Source organism: Medicago truncatula, chromosome 1, assembly GCF_003473485.1.
Source record: "Medicago truncatula cultivar Jemalong A17 chromosome 1, MtrunA17r5.0-ANR, whole genome shotgun sequence".
NCBI lineage: Eukaryota > Viridiplantae > Streptophyta > Magnoliopsida > Fabales > Fabaceae > Medicago > Medicago truncatula.
The window spans coordinates 8,864,229-8,880,211 of record NC_053042.1 but is presented as its reverse complement, the minus strand read 5'-3'; the positions used below and the strand labels follow the sequence as shown (position 1 = coordinate 8,880,211).

The window sequence follows — 15,983 nt, the reverse complement described above, 5'->3', positions numbered from 1 at the left end:
CATGTGGGTTTCCTGGGCATGCCTATGTGAGATCATCATTGATCAAAATCAGTCTTAAAAACCAACGGCATCAGTTACGACACGTGGCACATTCTTATTATAACAAGATCGTTGTTCTTTCCCTTCAAAATTTCCAATTCTAACCCCAAACCTTTCTTCCAACGGTATCACAAAACTACCACAATCTTCCAAATTCATCGCCGGAATCTTTCTCCGATCGCATCGGTCGTTCGGTCTACGGTCGTCGGAAAATAACCGATCCAATTCTGTTTTGAATCTTCTTCGTCGGTGATCGGAGATGGTGAATTCTATGGTTGAACGCGCCACGAGCGATATGCTCATCGGTCCCGATTGGGCTATGAATATCGAGATCTGTGACATGCTCAATCATGACCCTGGGTACGTGCTCCCTCGCGTTCTTTGTTCTTTCTTGGTTTCATCGGTTTTTTTTTTTTTTTACTTTTTGCATTATTTGGAAAATTTGAGAACAATAAAATGTTTTAGTGTGGACTGTGGAATGGATCAACGAATTCTCTTAATGACTTCGTTTATAATCTAATTTTAATTACGTGCTTCAAAATTCTGAGATTTAGTGCTTTTGTTACATATAATCACTTCTGAGATTGTTTGGAAGAACTTATGAAAAAATTTATGAGATGTTCATTCGCTATTTTCAGCCTGTGTTTGTCGATTGCGGATTGTTAATAGTGCTCTAGTGCCACTATAACCGCTATTTAACGACATTATTTAATGAATAGTGTATCGAAGAACAATAGCGGTTTGTCCAATATAGCACTGCTATAGCTGCTATTTAACAACACTCTTTTCAGCTTATTTTCATAAGCTCTCCTTTGTTATAGAAATAGTTTATACGTAAGCATTTATGCTATAAGCTGCATGTTAAGTTTGGGACACCACTTGTGTACCATTAAGGTACCAATGTTATATAACATTGACCAATAAGAGTGTGCCACGTACCAATGTTACTTTATAAATGTTTTATTTGATATATGTTTTTTAAAGTGTGTGCCACATGTCACACCTTAATTGGCTAATGTTATATAACATAATGGTACACAAGTGCTATTCGTTAAGTTTGTAATCAAAATAGGGCTGTGGAATCTTCTATATGAAATTATATGATAGTATGATATGATTTATTAGGATTTTGTAAAATTGGTAGCTGCCGACCCCACTTAGTGGGATAAGGCTTGGTTGTTGTTGTTGTTGTTGTTGGTTTCTATGTTTTGGTAAATGGGAGAAATGGGTGGTGTATCTGAATATGCATTTCATATTTGGTGTTTGTAGTTTCTACTAGCTTCTATGTTTATACACCAGAATTTGAATATTTGACGTATGATATTTGAGTTTTGCTCTTGGTTTATACTTCCATATATTGAGAATTCAGTTGGGTTATGTTTATTAGGCAAGCAAAGGATGTTGTCAAAGGTATAAAGAAGCGGATTGGAAGTAGAAATTCTAAAGTTCAACTCCTTGCTCTAACCGTAAGTGAATGAGTGCTTTAATACAACTTTATTCATTTATTTATTTTTAAATCCTGATGTTAATATTTGTCAAGAAGAAGCTTTTGGATTTGTGTATCATTGCCTGATGTTATATTGTTCAAGAAGATGCTTTTGGATTTATGCATCATTTCTTCAACTGTATTAAATCCATTTTGACCTCGTAAACTTTAAAAAGGTGACTAATTTCTAAATGTTTTGTTCCGGAATTATAATTAGTTATACTTGTTGTAGTTTGTGTTAAGGGTTCTTTTCTTTCCTTTTCATCAGTAAAAGATCATAGGAAGTACTGTTGTTTTTACATCAAGGAACAACTTCGTTAGATGTTTCTCTAAAATAGTCAATCAAAATATAACAGAGATGAAGAGCCTAAAGTTGCAGTAAATTTTGTATTCTATATGATCATCTAACATAAATATTTGATTTAGGCTACATTGAGCAGAGAATGATACCAGTAAACTTGCCTTTGATGGTTTAGATTTGTGTGTATAAGACCATTTTCAGAGCCCCAAAAAACTGAGTTGATCATATAGAGTGTAGTCAAGTAGTTAGAGATGAAGGAAAATTTGTAAAATTTGTAGGCTAAATATATACAGCTGTGTTGTTTGGAAGTAGTGGGGGGAAGTTCCTATCTGTTGTTTGGAATTGAAAGTCTCGATGGTAATCAATAGAGTAGAATGGATTGGAAATTTAATTTCTATTATTACTGAAAACATGGAATTGAAGGAAGTTTCTCTAATCTTTCAAGCATGAGACAATCATCCTACCAGTGTTGCATTTCTCCTTAGTAAATTCTACATTGACCGTGCAAGCTTCAAATAAAAACCTCAGCATAATTAAGTTAAAGGCTGTGCTACTAGGCCTTCAAATAAAAAAAAATCTTTAATAAAATAATGTTAGGCCATTTCAACTAGTGTTTTATGGATTTTAACCTTGATGTTTCATAATTTGTCAAACCTTACAGATTGTTCAAAACATCTACCTGCCTTAGTCATTAATCAATTGATGAGTTTTTTAATGTGCAGAAGTTAATAACAGTTTTGTGAAAAACTACATAGTTGCATAGCTCTTATTTAGAAATGCTAAAATGGGAAAGAAAGAAACGTAGAATGTTCAGGATTGGAATTGTACATGATGATCATATAAAAATAGTGAGAAGCTTTCCATTACAAAGAAGGGAGTTATGAAAATATGGAGGCTTGAACGGAATTGAGTGGTTTGAACAACCTTCATTAAACATCCCACTCTAATATTAAAGAAACCTCCGAAACATATGGTTGAATTCTTTACCTTGCTACTCAATTAATGACCTCGCTACTCCAATTGTCCATACAACAACGACGACAACAATAGAAGCCAAGTCTTATCCCACTAGGTGGGGTCGACTAAATGGATCAAACCACACCATAACATCATATCATATATCTTGTTTATAGCCAATCCATTGGCCTCTTAACTCTAAATATTGTTCTATCCATAAGTTTTTTTGGCCTTCCTCTACCTCTCTCTAGCAATGACGTTGCCCTCCATCTTAATTACCCTGCTTACTATGGAATCTACAAGTTTGCTCCACACATGCCCAAAGCACCTAAGTCGAGATTCAACCATGGTTTTTGAGATCGCGATCTACATCTTGAGATCGTACGATCTTGCGATAGCCTCCACCGATCTGGAGCGGTTTGAAGATCGGAGATCATGGTAGATCGGACGGCGTGCCGCAGAAAAGCGGAGACTCGCGGAATCGTCGAGTTTTTCCGCATCAGAGAAGAGGGTTGACCTGGTTTCAGGCGTTGCTGACCGATCTGACCCGGGTCACTGTTTCGTCTTCAACCCAATTCAATCAAAATTCGACCCGCTTTTGCCCTAGAAGGCTAGAATCTATCATTAATTTTGTTTGTTGGGACTTGCTGGTGTTTAATTAAATCATTAGGTTAGGAAATTGGAAATTTTTCTCATCTTCTGCTCAGAAATTGTAATTCTTCAATGATTAAATTCCCTCTCATCTTTCACTTCTTCTATAAAAACCAGTTCACTGTATAACTCCTTCTCATATCTCACCGTGTAAAAAACCAGTTCACTGTGTAATTCTTCAATGAATTATTATGTTGTTTTTTTGTTTTACGAAAGTTTTTGTATGATGTTTAAGACAATGAAAATGATGATTAATGAAAGTTTTTTTTTTTATTAAAGGTTATTTTTCTTAGTTACTTTTATAATTTTTTCTATTATGTGGGATCTTACGATCCTACGATCTACGCCTTTTCTATACCCCAACAATCTTTAGTAGGATCCCGATTTTGACAACCATGGATTCAACTATATTTTCTATTATAGATGCTACCCCAGCTACTCCATCATCTCAAATATAGCCTTAAATTACATGTCAGATTGTCACTGCTTGTTCAAATAAGCTTCATCAGACGCCTGCCATTAAGATTTTATGTTCAAATATGGAAAACTAAACCATTTGAGTACCTTACTACCTGCCAAATGATGTTTATTTAGCTTGGGAGCATTCTCTATAGTCCAGATAAAATTTAAATGTCTATATATTTGATAATCAGAAAAACTTATTTGTTTTCCTGTTGGTCTGCTTTCTAGTTGCTGGAAACAATCATAAAGAACTGTGGAGATATTGTTCACATGCATGTTGCAGAGAGAGACGTGCTTCATGAGATGGTGAAAATAGTAAAGAAAAAGGTATGTATAGTTTGTCAGATGTTTTCACTGTTTTCCTATGTTGTTTCTGCTTTCATATTGTAAAATGTGTTGATGCTATTTGTCATATCAATTGTAGCCTGATTTTCATGTCAAAGAGAAGATACTGCTTCTTGTAGATACTTGGCAAGAAGCTTTTGGGGGACCGAGGGCAAGATATCCACAATACTATGCTGCATACCAGGAACTGCTGGTAATGTTTACTACAAACCTTTTACGTAGTTGCCCAATATTCCTCTTGGGATTGCGTGGGGGAAAAAAAACTTGAGAGATAAATCAATTTAACACTTTTGTATGGGTTTTGAGTGTAATCTGTTACTCTTTGAATATTTACACGTTCCTTCATAAAATTTAGTTTTTGTCTATTTTTTTTATTATGGAAAGGATTTGCTTATTTCAGCGTGCCGGGGCAGTATTCCCTCAGAGATCTGAACAATCTGCACCTGTATTCACTCCTCCACAAACACAACCATTGACTTCATACCCACCAAACATACGTGACGCGGATGCTCGGCCAGACGCAGCTGAGGCCTCTGCAGAATCTGAATTTCCAACGCTAAGGTATGTTTGCAAGTCCTTTACTTTGTTATCTAAAAGGTGGTTGACCTAGATTTTATAGTCTCCATATAGAGTTATTGATGTGCCAAACACTAGTTCAGTATTTGAATCATTTTTTATGCCTGACATCATGGTTCTGTATACTTCTAGTTTCATATAGGATCATAACCTGCAAGTTGATGATCATATCTATTTCCAGTGACATATTTTATTTGTAGTTTGTACGTCACATTTGTAGCTGTGTGCTCTTTTTTATGATTGGCCTAGCCATGCATTTTTTTAATGGTTGTTGCAGAATCTCTCAAGAATAAACTAAAGTCTGGTGGTGTTTTTGTAATCAGTGATAAAAATGAGTAATATGCAAAATTTAGCTTAAAGGAGGAATCTGATTTTAAACACATTTCCATTCTTTTTATTCTGCTTATTCTTTGAATTCATTGTCCTGTTTTTCACTTTATATGATATGTGAAAATGTTAGTCTTGATACATTCATCAGTGTCTTTTTAACTGTTCATGCACTGATTTTTCAAATATAAGTAATTAAGCTGTACATATCTCCGTGTAATTAAAACTTCATTCACATATTCATCATGCACTTAGCATATTGTACTTTCAATAGGTACTTTTATTGGTATAATTATAATGATGAAGTATTTGTTATTTATATATATATGCATTGTGTTTTAATTAGTACTTCTTTCCCAGTTTGACTGAAATACAGAATGCACATGGTATTATGGATGTTCTTGCGGAAATGCTGAATGCAATAGACCCTAACAACAAAGAAGTAAGTTGCTCGATTCAAACATTCATATTATGATGAAAAATATGAATCAAAATAATTTTTGTTGGAATAGTTGTGAAGCGTTAGGTATGATTTATATGATTAAGAATGCATTCAACTTATTCCCTTTATTTGGTTAATGTGTTTTTAAATCCTAGAACAAATCATAGTCATCAGTCCCCACTTTGTTTTTGAGGATCCCTTAATGGTTATCGTCAATTTATTACTCAATTAACTGACCATTTTTTTTTGCTGTTCCCTTCCCTTGTAGTCTTTGGGCACTTTATGCTGATATGGGTAGTTATTCACAGGGTGTGGTTGTAACATATATTGTGGGATGAAACAAGTATAGGTTTCCTTTAGTGATAACTATGATTATAAAAGTAGAAAACAATGAAATAAATTGGTAGTGACTGAAATTGACTGAAGAATTCGCAGATGAAACATAAGCATTTGATTACATGCTAAAATGTGGGGGATATAAAACTTCTCGCAGGTCACACATCAAAAAGTTTTCCTGCCCCTACCCCGCAGGAATCTAGTTAATGGGAGCATCTTTTGATAAAAGTCCTAAATGCCCTTGGTTTCACTTCTCTACATTAAAGCATTTTTTATCAACAGAGTAAAAACACAATTACACTCATTTCTCATATTCTTTCTTTCAATTTTTCATTCATTCAAACAAACAGTGAGGAGTTTATTATTCTTCCCATTTTCTATTAATCCAGACAGTATATAAAATCTACCTGTTATTTCTATTATTTTTCCTTTCATTTATTTTTTCTCATTTTGTTTTCACATCCAAGTGGAGCAGAAAACTGTGTAGAAGCTATAGAGATGAAAATTGCAACTTGACCAATTATATTTTGGTCTGTCAAATGAACAGTCTTATTCTCTGTTGGGGCGGTTATCAGCTTGAAAATATTTATTTTCATTATCTATTCTAGACAAAGTACTGCAGCACATTTTGTTTTTTTAATTGATATTATATATGCAGTTTATTTGGTTTGTATTTGTAAATTTCCTTAACTCAAAAACATTACAGGTGTTAAGTTACATTGTTATAATTATATTTTCTATGGAAGAACAATTTAGACACTTGAAGTTGCAAATTTAAATCAGGTGTTCATGACTGCCAAACAACCATGTGATAATTTATTTTGAATCCTGAAGCTATGTTTTGATTTCTTTTAATTAATAGTATTGAAGTGGAAACAAAGAGTGGGATGCAATGGAAAGAAATTTCGTTCCGTTATTTGGGCTATTTGTGATGGAATGCAGTTGTATGCATTCCATTGTTTGAGAAGTGGATATAATAGTAAGATTTGTAGCTTTACTCAAATAGTACTATACTCCTATCCTATAAACTATTCCATCCTATTTTAAGGAATCTAAACAATAGTACAATGTCAACTAATGTGCATGCATTCTTTCCATCCTTTTCCATGTTTCCCCTTCTGAACTTGTTCTTGAAGTCTGAATATGCCTTCCTTTCAACAATTAAGCTCAAGAGACTATTGATTATCATGTTGTAAATTGTAAATTCCTATTTTACATCACGTATGTCCTTTGCTTTCTGTTTCAGGGGCTTAGACAGGAGGTTATTGTTGATTTGGTGGAGCAGTGTAGAACATACAAGCAAAGAGTGGTACACCTTGTAAATTCAACTACGTAAGGCCTCACGTCCCCTTCTATGATATTATGAAATTGATAAGAAACCGTAAATTTTAGTTCTGATTGCTGATATTTTTGTTGAAATTGGAAGAGCTCAGTGGAAAACTGCAGTGTTTGCTCGACTCCTTAGGCCAAGCCTATGACCTTTGTTTTATGTGTATCCAGGGGTGCTTAATGCTAACTAAGGGTCCATTTACTTGTAGCATTTTCTGTTCCCATTTTCAGTATAATTATAAACATTAGACAAAACATTATGGAAGTTTTTGAAATGTATTTTAAATAGATTGAATAATTTTGAAAATTTTAAAGAATATATTTTTTCGTTGTTTCCAGAAGTGCTCTCTCTCTAGTTAGCTTCCATCTACTCTCAATCACAATTAAAAAGAGAATTCATAATCAAATGCCATTCTAGTGACCCACATTCAAATGTCATTCTTGTGACCCACATACAAAGTAAAAATTAAAAACGAAAATTGAATATGTTGTTAAAAAGTAATCAGCCCTTAAGTGCCTCCTATGTAGACCTTCCACACTCTGAGCTTCTTTCTACATAAGAACGTGGGTCTACAGTCCTATCGATTATAATTATATTTCTACATTAGAATGTGGGTCTACAGTCCTATTGATTATAATTATTGATGACCACATTTGATATTCTGTATATGCTTGATTCATGTTAATTGTATGTATTCTTAGTAAAAATTATCTTTTTATACTAACAATATAAAAATGTTCTTACTATGGTGTTTTCTCTGTATTTTTCCAGGGATGAATCACTGCTATGCCAGGGACTAGCTCTCAATGATGATCTGCAGCGTCTACTTGCCAGACATGAATCTATTTTGTCAGGAACTTCTACTCAAAATGGAAATCAGATTGAGGATTCAAAGCCTGCATCTGCTCGGCAACTTGTAGATATTGATGCTCCTTTGGTTGATACTGGAGATACTGGCAAACAAACTGATGGGAGGTAATACTGCCTGTCTTTTCTTTACATTATTGCTTTGCTCATATATATTATCTGCACTCATTATTCGTTTCATCTTATGAGAATCTATTTGATCCATTAGTAATGTTTGTCCTGGCAATATGCTCATGTTATTTTTACTGGAATTATATCTTTGATGTTGGGAGTAGTTTATCAATCAGATATGGACATATAGACCGAAATTGAGTTTTAGTTGATGCTCTAACTTCGAATAGTTTATTTTATTAGTAAATATGTGTGTAAGATAGAGGTTATTGCACTTGAGACATGTTATATACGACCATCAAAGTCACCGTTTTTGTGTCCTGCTGCAGGCTACTTTTGTTATTTTATGTATGTATAATATAATTATGAAGTAACGTACAAAACCGAAATATGTTGTGTATAAACATGAAGTTTATCTATCTGATATGGACATATAGATTGAAATTGAGTTTAAGTTGATGCTCTGTGAAGTTCCGTGCCTTCGAATAGTTCAATTTTATTAGTCATTATGATGATAATTTGTGTGTAATATAGAGGCTATTGCACTCAAGACATATTATACGCGACCATCAAAGTCGCTGTTTTAGTGTCCCGCTGCAGGCTACATTTGTTATTTTATATATAAACATGAAGTGACATACAAAATATTTTCAACTTAACCGGACTAATGTGATGGTTATGGCTCTTATCATATAAGTTAACCTACATATATGTGCAGGTCCTCTTCTGGTGCTGAAGCAGGGTCCCAAACATTGAATCAATTAATGCTTCCTGCACCAGCTACATCCAATGGTTCAGCTGTACCTGCCAAAGCTGATCCCAAGTGGGACCTGCTCAGTGGTGATAACTATGACTCACCAAAAGCAGATACTTCACTTGCTCTTGTTCCTCTAGGAGAACAACAACCTGCCACTCCTGTATCTAATCAGAATGCCCTTGTTCTTTTTGATATGCTTTCTAGTGGAGACAATGCACCTACGTCTGCCAATACCCAGCCAACCCAACAACCTAATGTTGGTGGCCAATCTGGTCCATTTACTCCCCAATATCAACAACAGCAGCAGACATTCACATCTCAAGGTGGATTTTACCCCAATGGGAATGTGCTAAATGCTGGTTTACCTCAGTATGAGCAATCACTGCATACACAAAGTACAGCTCCTGCCTGGAATGGTCAGGTTGCAGAACAGCAACAGCCAGCTTCCCCTTACGGTAATATTTCTTCATTTGATTTATCTATTTTCATAATGGGATGAATTCCTTAACTATTACATTCTCATTCGAAAAACGGGTTTTAGTTGGTTCGTGGAAAAATTGGAAGACACCATTTTTTGACCCTTCTCCACTAATTGACAGTTATATGTTGGGTTGGTGCGTGGAATGGATGAATTGAGAATTTAACTTTATAGGGTTTGTGCTTTTGTACTTTAGACGTCATTGCCTCACTTTTTTATTTTTTGGTTTGATAGGTGCGCAAAATAGTGGATCATTGCCACCACCTCCCTGGGAAGCTCAACCGGCCGACAATGGAAGTCCGGTAGCAGGTGGTCAGTATCCACTACCACCTCAGTATCCACAACCACCTCAATTCAGTCATGTACAGAGTTCCACAAATCATCAGGGGCCTCAAGCAATGGGTTATGGCCAGGCTGGTGGTATGTATATGCAGCCAAATGCTAACGGCCATATGTCAGCAGTCAATAACCAGGTTGGAAGCAATCAATTGGGCATGCACCCTCAGCATATGCAAGGTGTTGCAGGGCACTACATGGGCATGGCTTCACATCAAGCACAAGGTGGTCCTGCGGCTTCCATGTATCCACAACAGATGTATGGAAACCAATTTGCAGGTTATGGCTACGGTCAACAACAACAGGGAGTTCCATACATTGAGCAGCAAATGTATGGCATGTCTGTCAGAGATGATAGTTATTTGCGAAACTCCAATCAGGGTTATACATCTTATGTTCCATCGGGGAAGCCTTCCAAGCCAGAGGATAAGTTATTCGGGGATCTTGTGGACATGGCAAAAGTGAAGCCGAAAACAACTCCAGGTCGAGCTGGTAGCATGTAAAAATCTGTCTTGGTTTGCATTTTAGCGGTTTGCTAACTTGTGATGTTTTTATTTTATACATAATAGTTTTTGTTTTCAAATTTTTTGTTTTTGCTTGTCTGGGAATTAGCATTGATGTAAATTGATTCTAGAAACATTGAAAAATGGAGAACTGGGAGTGGGGGAGAAAGAGCAAGTGGTGGAAACATTAAAATATGGAGGTCTTATTTTCGTCTGCTCCTTATCTTTTATTGATGTTAATAAATGGGAAGACAGGGGCATTGGGTGGAATCACTTAAAGATTTCCTAATAGTTAATGCCATGTTTGGATGTACTAAAATTATAGGAATCAATTATTGCTACTGCTCTAATTTTGTCTTTTGTTGACCTTTAGTATTCCTAAGGTTTTGATGTATTTTGATTATACACGAAAATTTCATTAAATCCAAACTAATTTAATTTTTAGTCCTCATTGTAAACTTAAATAAACCTAAACTGTAAACATAAGAAATAGTAAACTGCAAAATGCCAGTAATTCTCTCGTTTAAAAATGTGACACGTGCATTATGATTTTAATATTAAATAAGTGTTTCAAAAAGATATTATATAATGGGTAAAAAAAATCAATAAACTAACAAATACGCCAAACTAGCATCTATTAATTTTTTTGCTTGTGCATTCGATTTATGATATGTAACACCATTGATACATTACAATAATATGTTTTCTTTCAAATCATGCCATACATTATTCTTCCGCTTGATTGTATTCTGTCCATTGATATAATTAATATTCGGAACAAATATTTGTTAATGATTAATATAAAAGATACGAGATAAATATTTGTCACCTATAATTTGAAAGAAAAGAAAAAGATGACAAACATTAAGAATCGTATAAAAAAACACGACAAATATTTTTCACTAACCAAAACAATACAAGGCAAATATTTGTCATCAATACGCAAAAATACGGTGCAAATATTTGTCACTTTAAAATATTTGAAAAAAAAAATTTTCTCTTTACAGGCAAGCTTCACTCGGCTGCTTTCTATACATCAAAATAAAATACAGAATAATTATATCATTGATTAATATAAAAAACAACACAATATTTGATGAAAGTAACCTCCATCGATCCAAAATTGTTTGCAACAAAAGCACATTTTGAGTGAGTATATGATATTTGACAATCCACATGAATGTTTTACTTTAAAAAGAAAACTAAATATCAATTGATTCATACAATCATCAAAACTACCGAGTAAATCACATACACATGGGAGTTGGGTAGCACAACCAATTTGAGCTAGAATATCCTGAGTTAAAGGTCTTGAATTCAAACCCAGTCGAAGGAGAAAACTCATACATCTAAAACATACAAGCCACACATGGTCACAACTCACAACACACTGGTGCCTTTCAAATTTCTCCTTTGTAACCTCCAGATCCAAAACAATCCTTCCTATTATTTGCATTTTTCACAATATTCTGATGTTCTAATTTTGGACAATCCCGCATACGATGACCAAGCCCGCAACAAAAAGCACATCCCTTGACACCACTTATGCCAGTGATTTCTTCATTATCTTCCATTGGATCAATCAGCTCAGCCAAAACAGGGGGAATCCTCTGTTTTGCTTCTTGCAAAAGGTGTTTCAAATCAAGCAATGTTGTCTCAGTTTGGTTCTTGTTTATAAATGTTGTCGCTATACCAGTTTTGCCACATCTTCCAGTACGTCCAATCCTATGGACATAATTTTCAATTTCAGCTGGCATGTCGTAGTTAATGACATGCTGAATATCAGGAAAATCCAAACCTTTGGATGCAATATCAGTTGCAACCAACACATCTTTCTTTCCAGTCTTAAATGACGAAATAGCATACTCTCTATCTTCCTGATCCTTGTCTCCATGAATGGCCACGGCTTCCACTCCTTTCAAGAGAAGATACTCATGAATGTTGTCGACATCTGCCTTATTCTCACAAAATATCAAAACAGGTGGTGGGGTTTTCTGTAGGCACTCAAGGAGGTAAACAATTTTTGCCTCTTGTTTGACATACTCTACTTCCTGAATAACATCAAGATTTGCCGCCCCTGCACGTCCCACATTGACAATAATAGGTTTTACCAAAGCACTTCTAGCAAAGTTCTGAATTTTGGTTGGCATAGTAGCAGAAAACAAGAGAGTCTGCCTTTGAGCTTTGAAGTGATCAAAAACTTCTCTTATATCATCTTCAAATCCCGGATCTACCAATCGATCAGCCTCATCTAACGTTAAATACCTGCAGTTATCAAGATTCATTTTCTTCTTGGCCAACATATCCTTCAACCTCCCAGGTGTGGCAACAACTATGTGAACCCCCTTCTTGACAATCTTAAGTTGTGATCTCATATCAATTCCACCAATACAAAGCAAAGGTCTGAGCTCCGGATATCCAGCTTCCTTCAAAGGTAACAAGAATTGTTCAATGACTTCATAAGTTTGCCTCGCCAATTCCCACGATGGACAAATAATCAGACCAAATGGACCTTCACCGGGAACTATAGGCATCCTAATTTCCTCCTGCATTGCCATCATGATCATTGGAAGCACAAAAACCAAAGTTTTACCAGAACCCGTGAAAGCAATTCCAATCATATCCCTCCCAGATAAAATAACAGGAAGCCCTTGCACCTGAATAGGTGTTGGCTGCACAATCCCCTTGGTTTTCAACATCTTCAAAATAGGATCCGGGAACCTCATATCCTTAAAATTCTTAATCGGGGGTGGAATATCTTCACCATTGACAATTATATGCCACAGTTTTTGAATCAAATCACAATCTTTCTTTGACATCCTTCTAATATGCAAAGGAGGCTTCCACCCAGTAGGCAAAGGTTTGGTATAAGTGATCCCTTTCGCTAATTCACGAACCGACATAAGGTTTTTTTTATCAGACAAATTCTCAATCATCTCTTTCTCCTGTTGAACAATCTGTTCTGCAACACTAATCTCAGGTTGTTCTTTCTTTAACTGTGAGGCCTTAACAAGTAGACTGGGCTTAGTTTCAACCACACTTAGTTTTCCAGAATCATCATCTATTGGAGCAGATATTTTCCCTTTGCGTTGGAGAATCTTCTGAGCTTCCATGGCGCGACGCTTCGCCACAGGAATATACTCCTCATAATCATCTTCTTCCATTTTAGCTACCATTGGATGGAGGAGTTTCTCCCAGTTTCTAGCGGCCGAAGAGCACTACAGCGGTGTTGAGTGCGACAACTCAAACTTGTTTGTGATTTTGATTTTGATGGAAGTGTTCAGTAAACAATTTATATTGATCCCAAAATTGGTTAAAAACCTCAAACAATATAAATTGATCCTATCTATCTTAAGATGTTCTTAACAAATATCAAATAACAACTTTAAAGATCAATCGTTTCTTTATCAACTTCCACGTAAGCTTCTTAACACAGTAGTTTGGCCTCCTGTGTCATGGAAGAAAAAAATATCACATACTGCTCATACTCACTTTTTTTAATTATAAAATCAATTCAATAAAACCAGACACATTTAATCTTGAAATCATAATCACAATACACAAATGTGTAATGCTTGAAGTATGATTCACTTTTACTTATAAGCACAATATCAAGCATACATGTATATAACTAGTTCAAATTAAGAACATAAGCACATAGATACACACTAAATTTCTATGAGAAAATAGATGTTCGCTAGAGAGATCTAATTTAACAGAAAACCAGTGAAAGTAGATACCAATCATACTCATAGTATATTAATCGTTAAGGTTTGATTACGAGGAAAAATAGTGGAACTGCAATTTAGATCAAAATTTATGTCTTAGATTGTGAAATACAAGCCTGCATATGCATCAACTAGTTTCATAATCATATTTGCCATCATGTACACGAGCCTGAAACTATAATATTTCACTGCAGCCCGTAGAACAACAACAACCAAGCCTTATCCCACTAAGTGGGGTCGGCTACATGGATTAAATTACGCCATAATGTTCTATCATAAACCATATTTCAATCCAAGTCATTAATATCTAGATCTTTCTTAATAGTTTCTCTTAAAGTTTTTATTGGTCTTCCTCTGCCTCTAGTGATCTGACTATCCTCCATCCGATTTACTCTCCTTACTACGAAACCTACATGTCTTATCTCTACATGTCCAAACCACCTAAACCTATTTTCCACCTTGTTTTCTTCTCTCTACATCCTTCTACCAAAACAAATAACTAAACTACCCAAAATCTTAAGCAACAAGAAACAGAAAAACTAACAAAAACAGACAATAAATTAAAAAAAACAAACTCTAAATTATAGTAATAGAACCTCCTAAAATATCTAATTTATGTATAAAAAAAGCTTACGAAAAACAAAAATCAACCCCTATCTATGAATTCAGCTTTTGAAACGAAAAAGAAAGGTTGGGAATGGTTAATTAGTGTTCACATTGATCAGTTCATTGAAAACAGTTACAAGTCTGTTTATATAGAATTTTGCGAAGTGATCAATGTGAATACTGATTAACCATTCCAAATCTTTTTTTTTTTTCGAAAAACGAATACTAGTGAAAATTCAATCATTGAAAACTACGAAAAAAATGAATGCAAGTGAAAATTCAATTGAGATTTTACTAGAACTTACCTGAGGAAAGATGAAGGAGTTTTAGGGTTTTGTGGAGATTGCAACGATGAACAATGCTCTAAGATTTCTTAGGTTTGAGTAGCGCGAATGTAGAAAACACGAATAGTGCTAAATATAGAGGTTTGAATGGGCTTTATTTAAAGCTCAAATTTCGTGATATTGTTAAGAATTATCTGAGGGCTAGTTTATTACGGATTAAATTAAATTAAAAGTGATTTTGATATTGAATAATTTAGATATTTTTTAGAGATTTTATAAAAAAATTAGAATATATTTTGCGTTTGTTTATCGCAATAAAAATCATTTTTTTTTAATAAATAATTTAGTTTGTTTGGATAAATCTATAATTAAAGAGATTTTTTGTTACAAAATTAGTTCAATATTTTAACATTTAATTTCTCTCTCCTCTAAAAAAAAATCTATTTTTTTAGAAGTTGCTCTTAACAGCTTCTCATTTGAAGCTGTTTTTAGATGATTTTTTTAAAAAATTGTAACAAACGCATGTAATAATCTTAAAAATGATTATTTTATTTTAAAAAGTGATTTTTTTTTTTTTTTAAAAATTATAACAAATGAGCTCTAAAAAGCTTATGACATTTTTATAAGCAAGCTTTCTTCAATTTCTTTTCATAAGTGGTCAAACATAGCTTATAAAAACAGTTTGTAGCATAAAGAAAAATTATTTAACTTTATTTTATCTTTTATTATATAAATAACTTATAACTTATAAAAGGACAAACAATGCATAATAGTGTTTAATGGAAAAGTGTTATGATAGGTTTCCATAATTTTTTATTTATTTGTTAATACTCTATGACGAAGTTTGAAGAAAAGTGATATGATAGTGGTTGGTTATACCTAAAAATAATTATCATTTAGCCAACATTGACAAATATGTGATCGAATGTCAACGATCCTTGCACGAGGGAAACTAACGTACTATTCACGACATTAGTCAAGCAGAGGTTTAGCATTGTATATCACATCATTTGAGTAATAGATAGTCAAGGAGAGGTTTAGCATTGTATGTCACAATTGTA

The 15,983-nt window shown here is 34.3% G+C and overlaps 2 protein-coding genes across 2 annotated transcripts; one reads left to right on the top strand and one right to left on the bottom strand.

The window, feature by feature from the left end:
- Nucleotides 1-115: 115 nt before the first annotated feature.
- On the top strand, nt 116-10,654 carry LOC25482251 (TOM1-like protein 9). The gene is made up of 10 exons (XM_013610798.3): nt 116-399; nt 1,427-1,505; nt 4,125-4,223; nt 4,321-4,434; nt 4,642-4,802; nt 5,505-5,586; nt 7,169-7,254; nt 8,024-8,227; nt 8,949-9,442; nt 9,700-10,654. The coding sequence occupies exons 1-10, from the start codon at nt 299-301 to the stop codon at nt 10,302-10,304; spliced, it is 2,025 nt and encodes a 674-aa protein (XP_013466252.1). The 5' UTR covers nt 116-298; the 3' UTR covers nt 10,305-10,654.
- A 776-nt stretch (nt 10,655-11,430) lies between these two features.
- LOC25482250 (DEAD-box ATP-dependent RNA helicase 35) lies at nt 11,431-15,075 on the bottom strand. The gene is made up of 2 exons (XM_013610797.3): nt 14,944-15,075; nt 11,431-13,752 (listed from the first exon to the last, which is right to left on the bottom strand). The coding sequence occupies exon 2, from the start codon at nt 13,478-13,480 to the stop codon at nt 11,705-11,707; it is 1,776 nt and encodes a 591-aa protein (XP_013466251.1). The 5' UTR covers nt 13,481-13,752; nt 14,944-15,075; the 3' UTR covers nt 11,431-11,704.
- Nucleotides 15,076-15,983: the final 908 nt, after the last annotated feature.

Bases quoted from the DNA above. Each gene is read 5' to 3' on its own strand.
- LOC25482250 (XM_013610797.3), bottom strand. From the start codon at position 13,480: ATGGTAGCTAAAATGGAAGAAGATGATTATGAGGAGTATATTCCTGTG.
- LOC25482251 (XM_013610798.3), top strand. From the start codon at position 299: ATGGTGAATTCTATGGTTGAACGCGCCACGAGCGATATGCTCATCGGT. The intron at 4,224-4,320 runs GTATGTATAGTT...TATCAATTGTAG, and splicing joins TGAAAATAGTAAAGAAAAAG to CCTGATTTTCATGTCAAAGA. The intron at 7,255-8,023 runs GTAAGGCCTCAC...GTATTTTTCCAG, and splicing joins CACCTTGTAAATTCAACTAC to GGATGAATCACTGCTATGCC.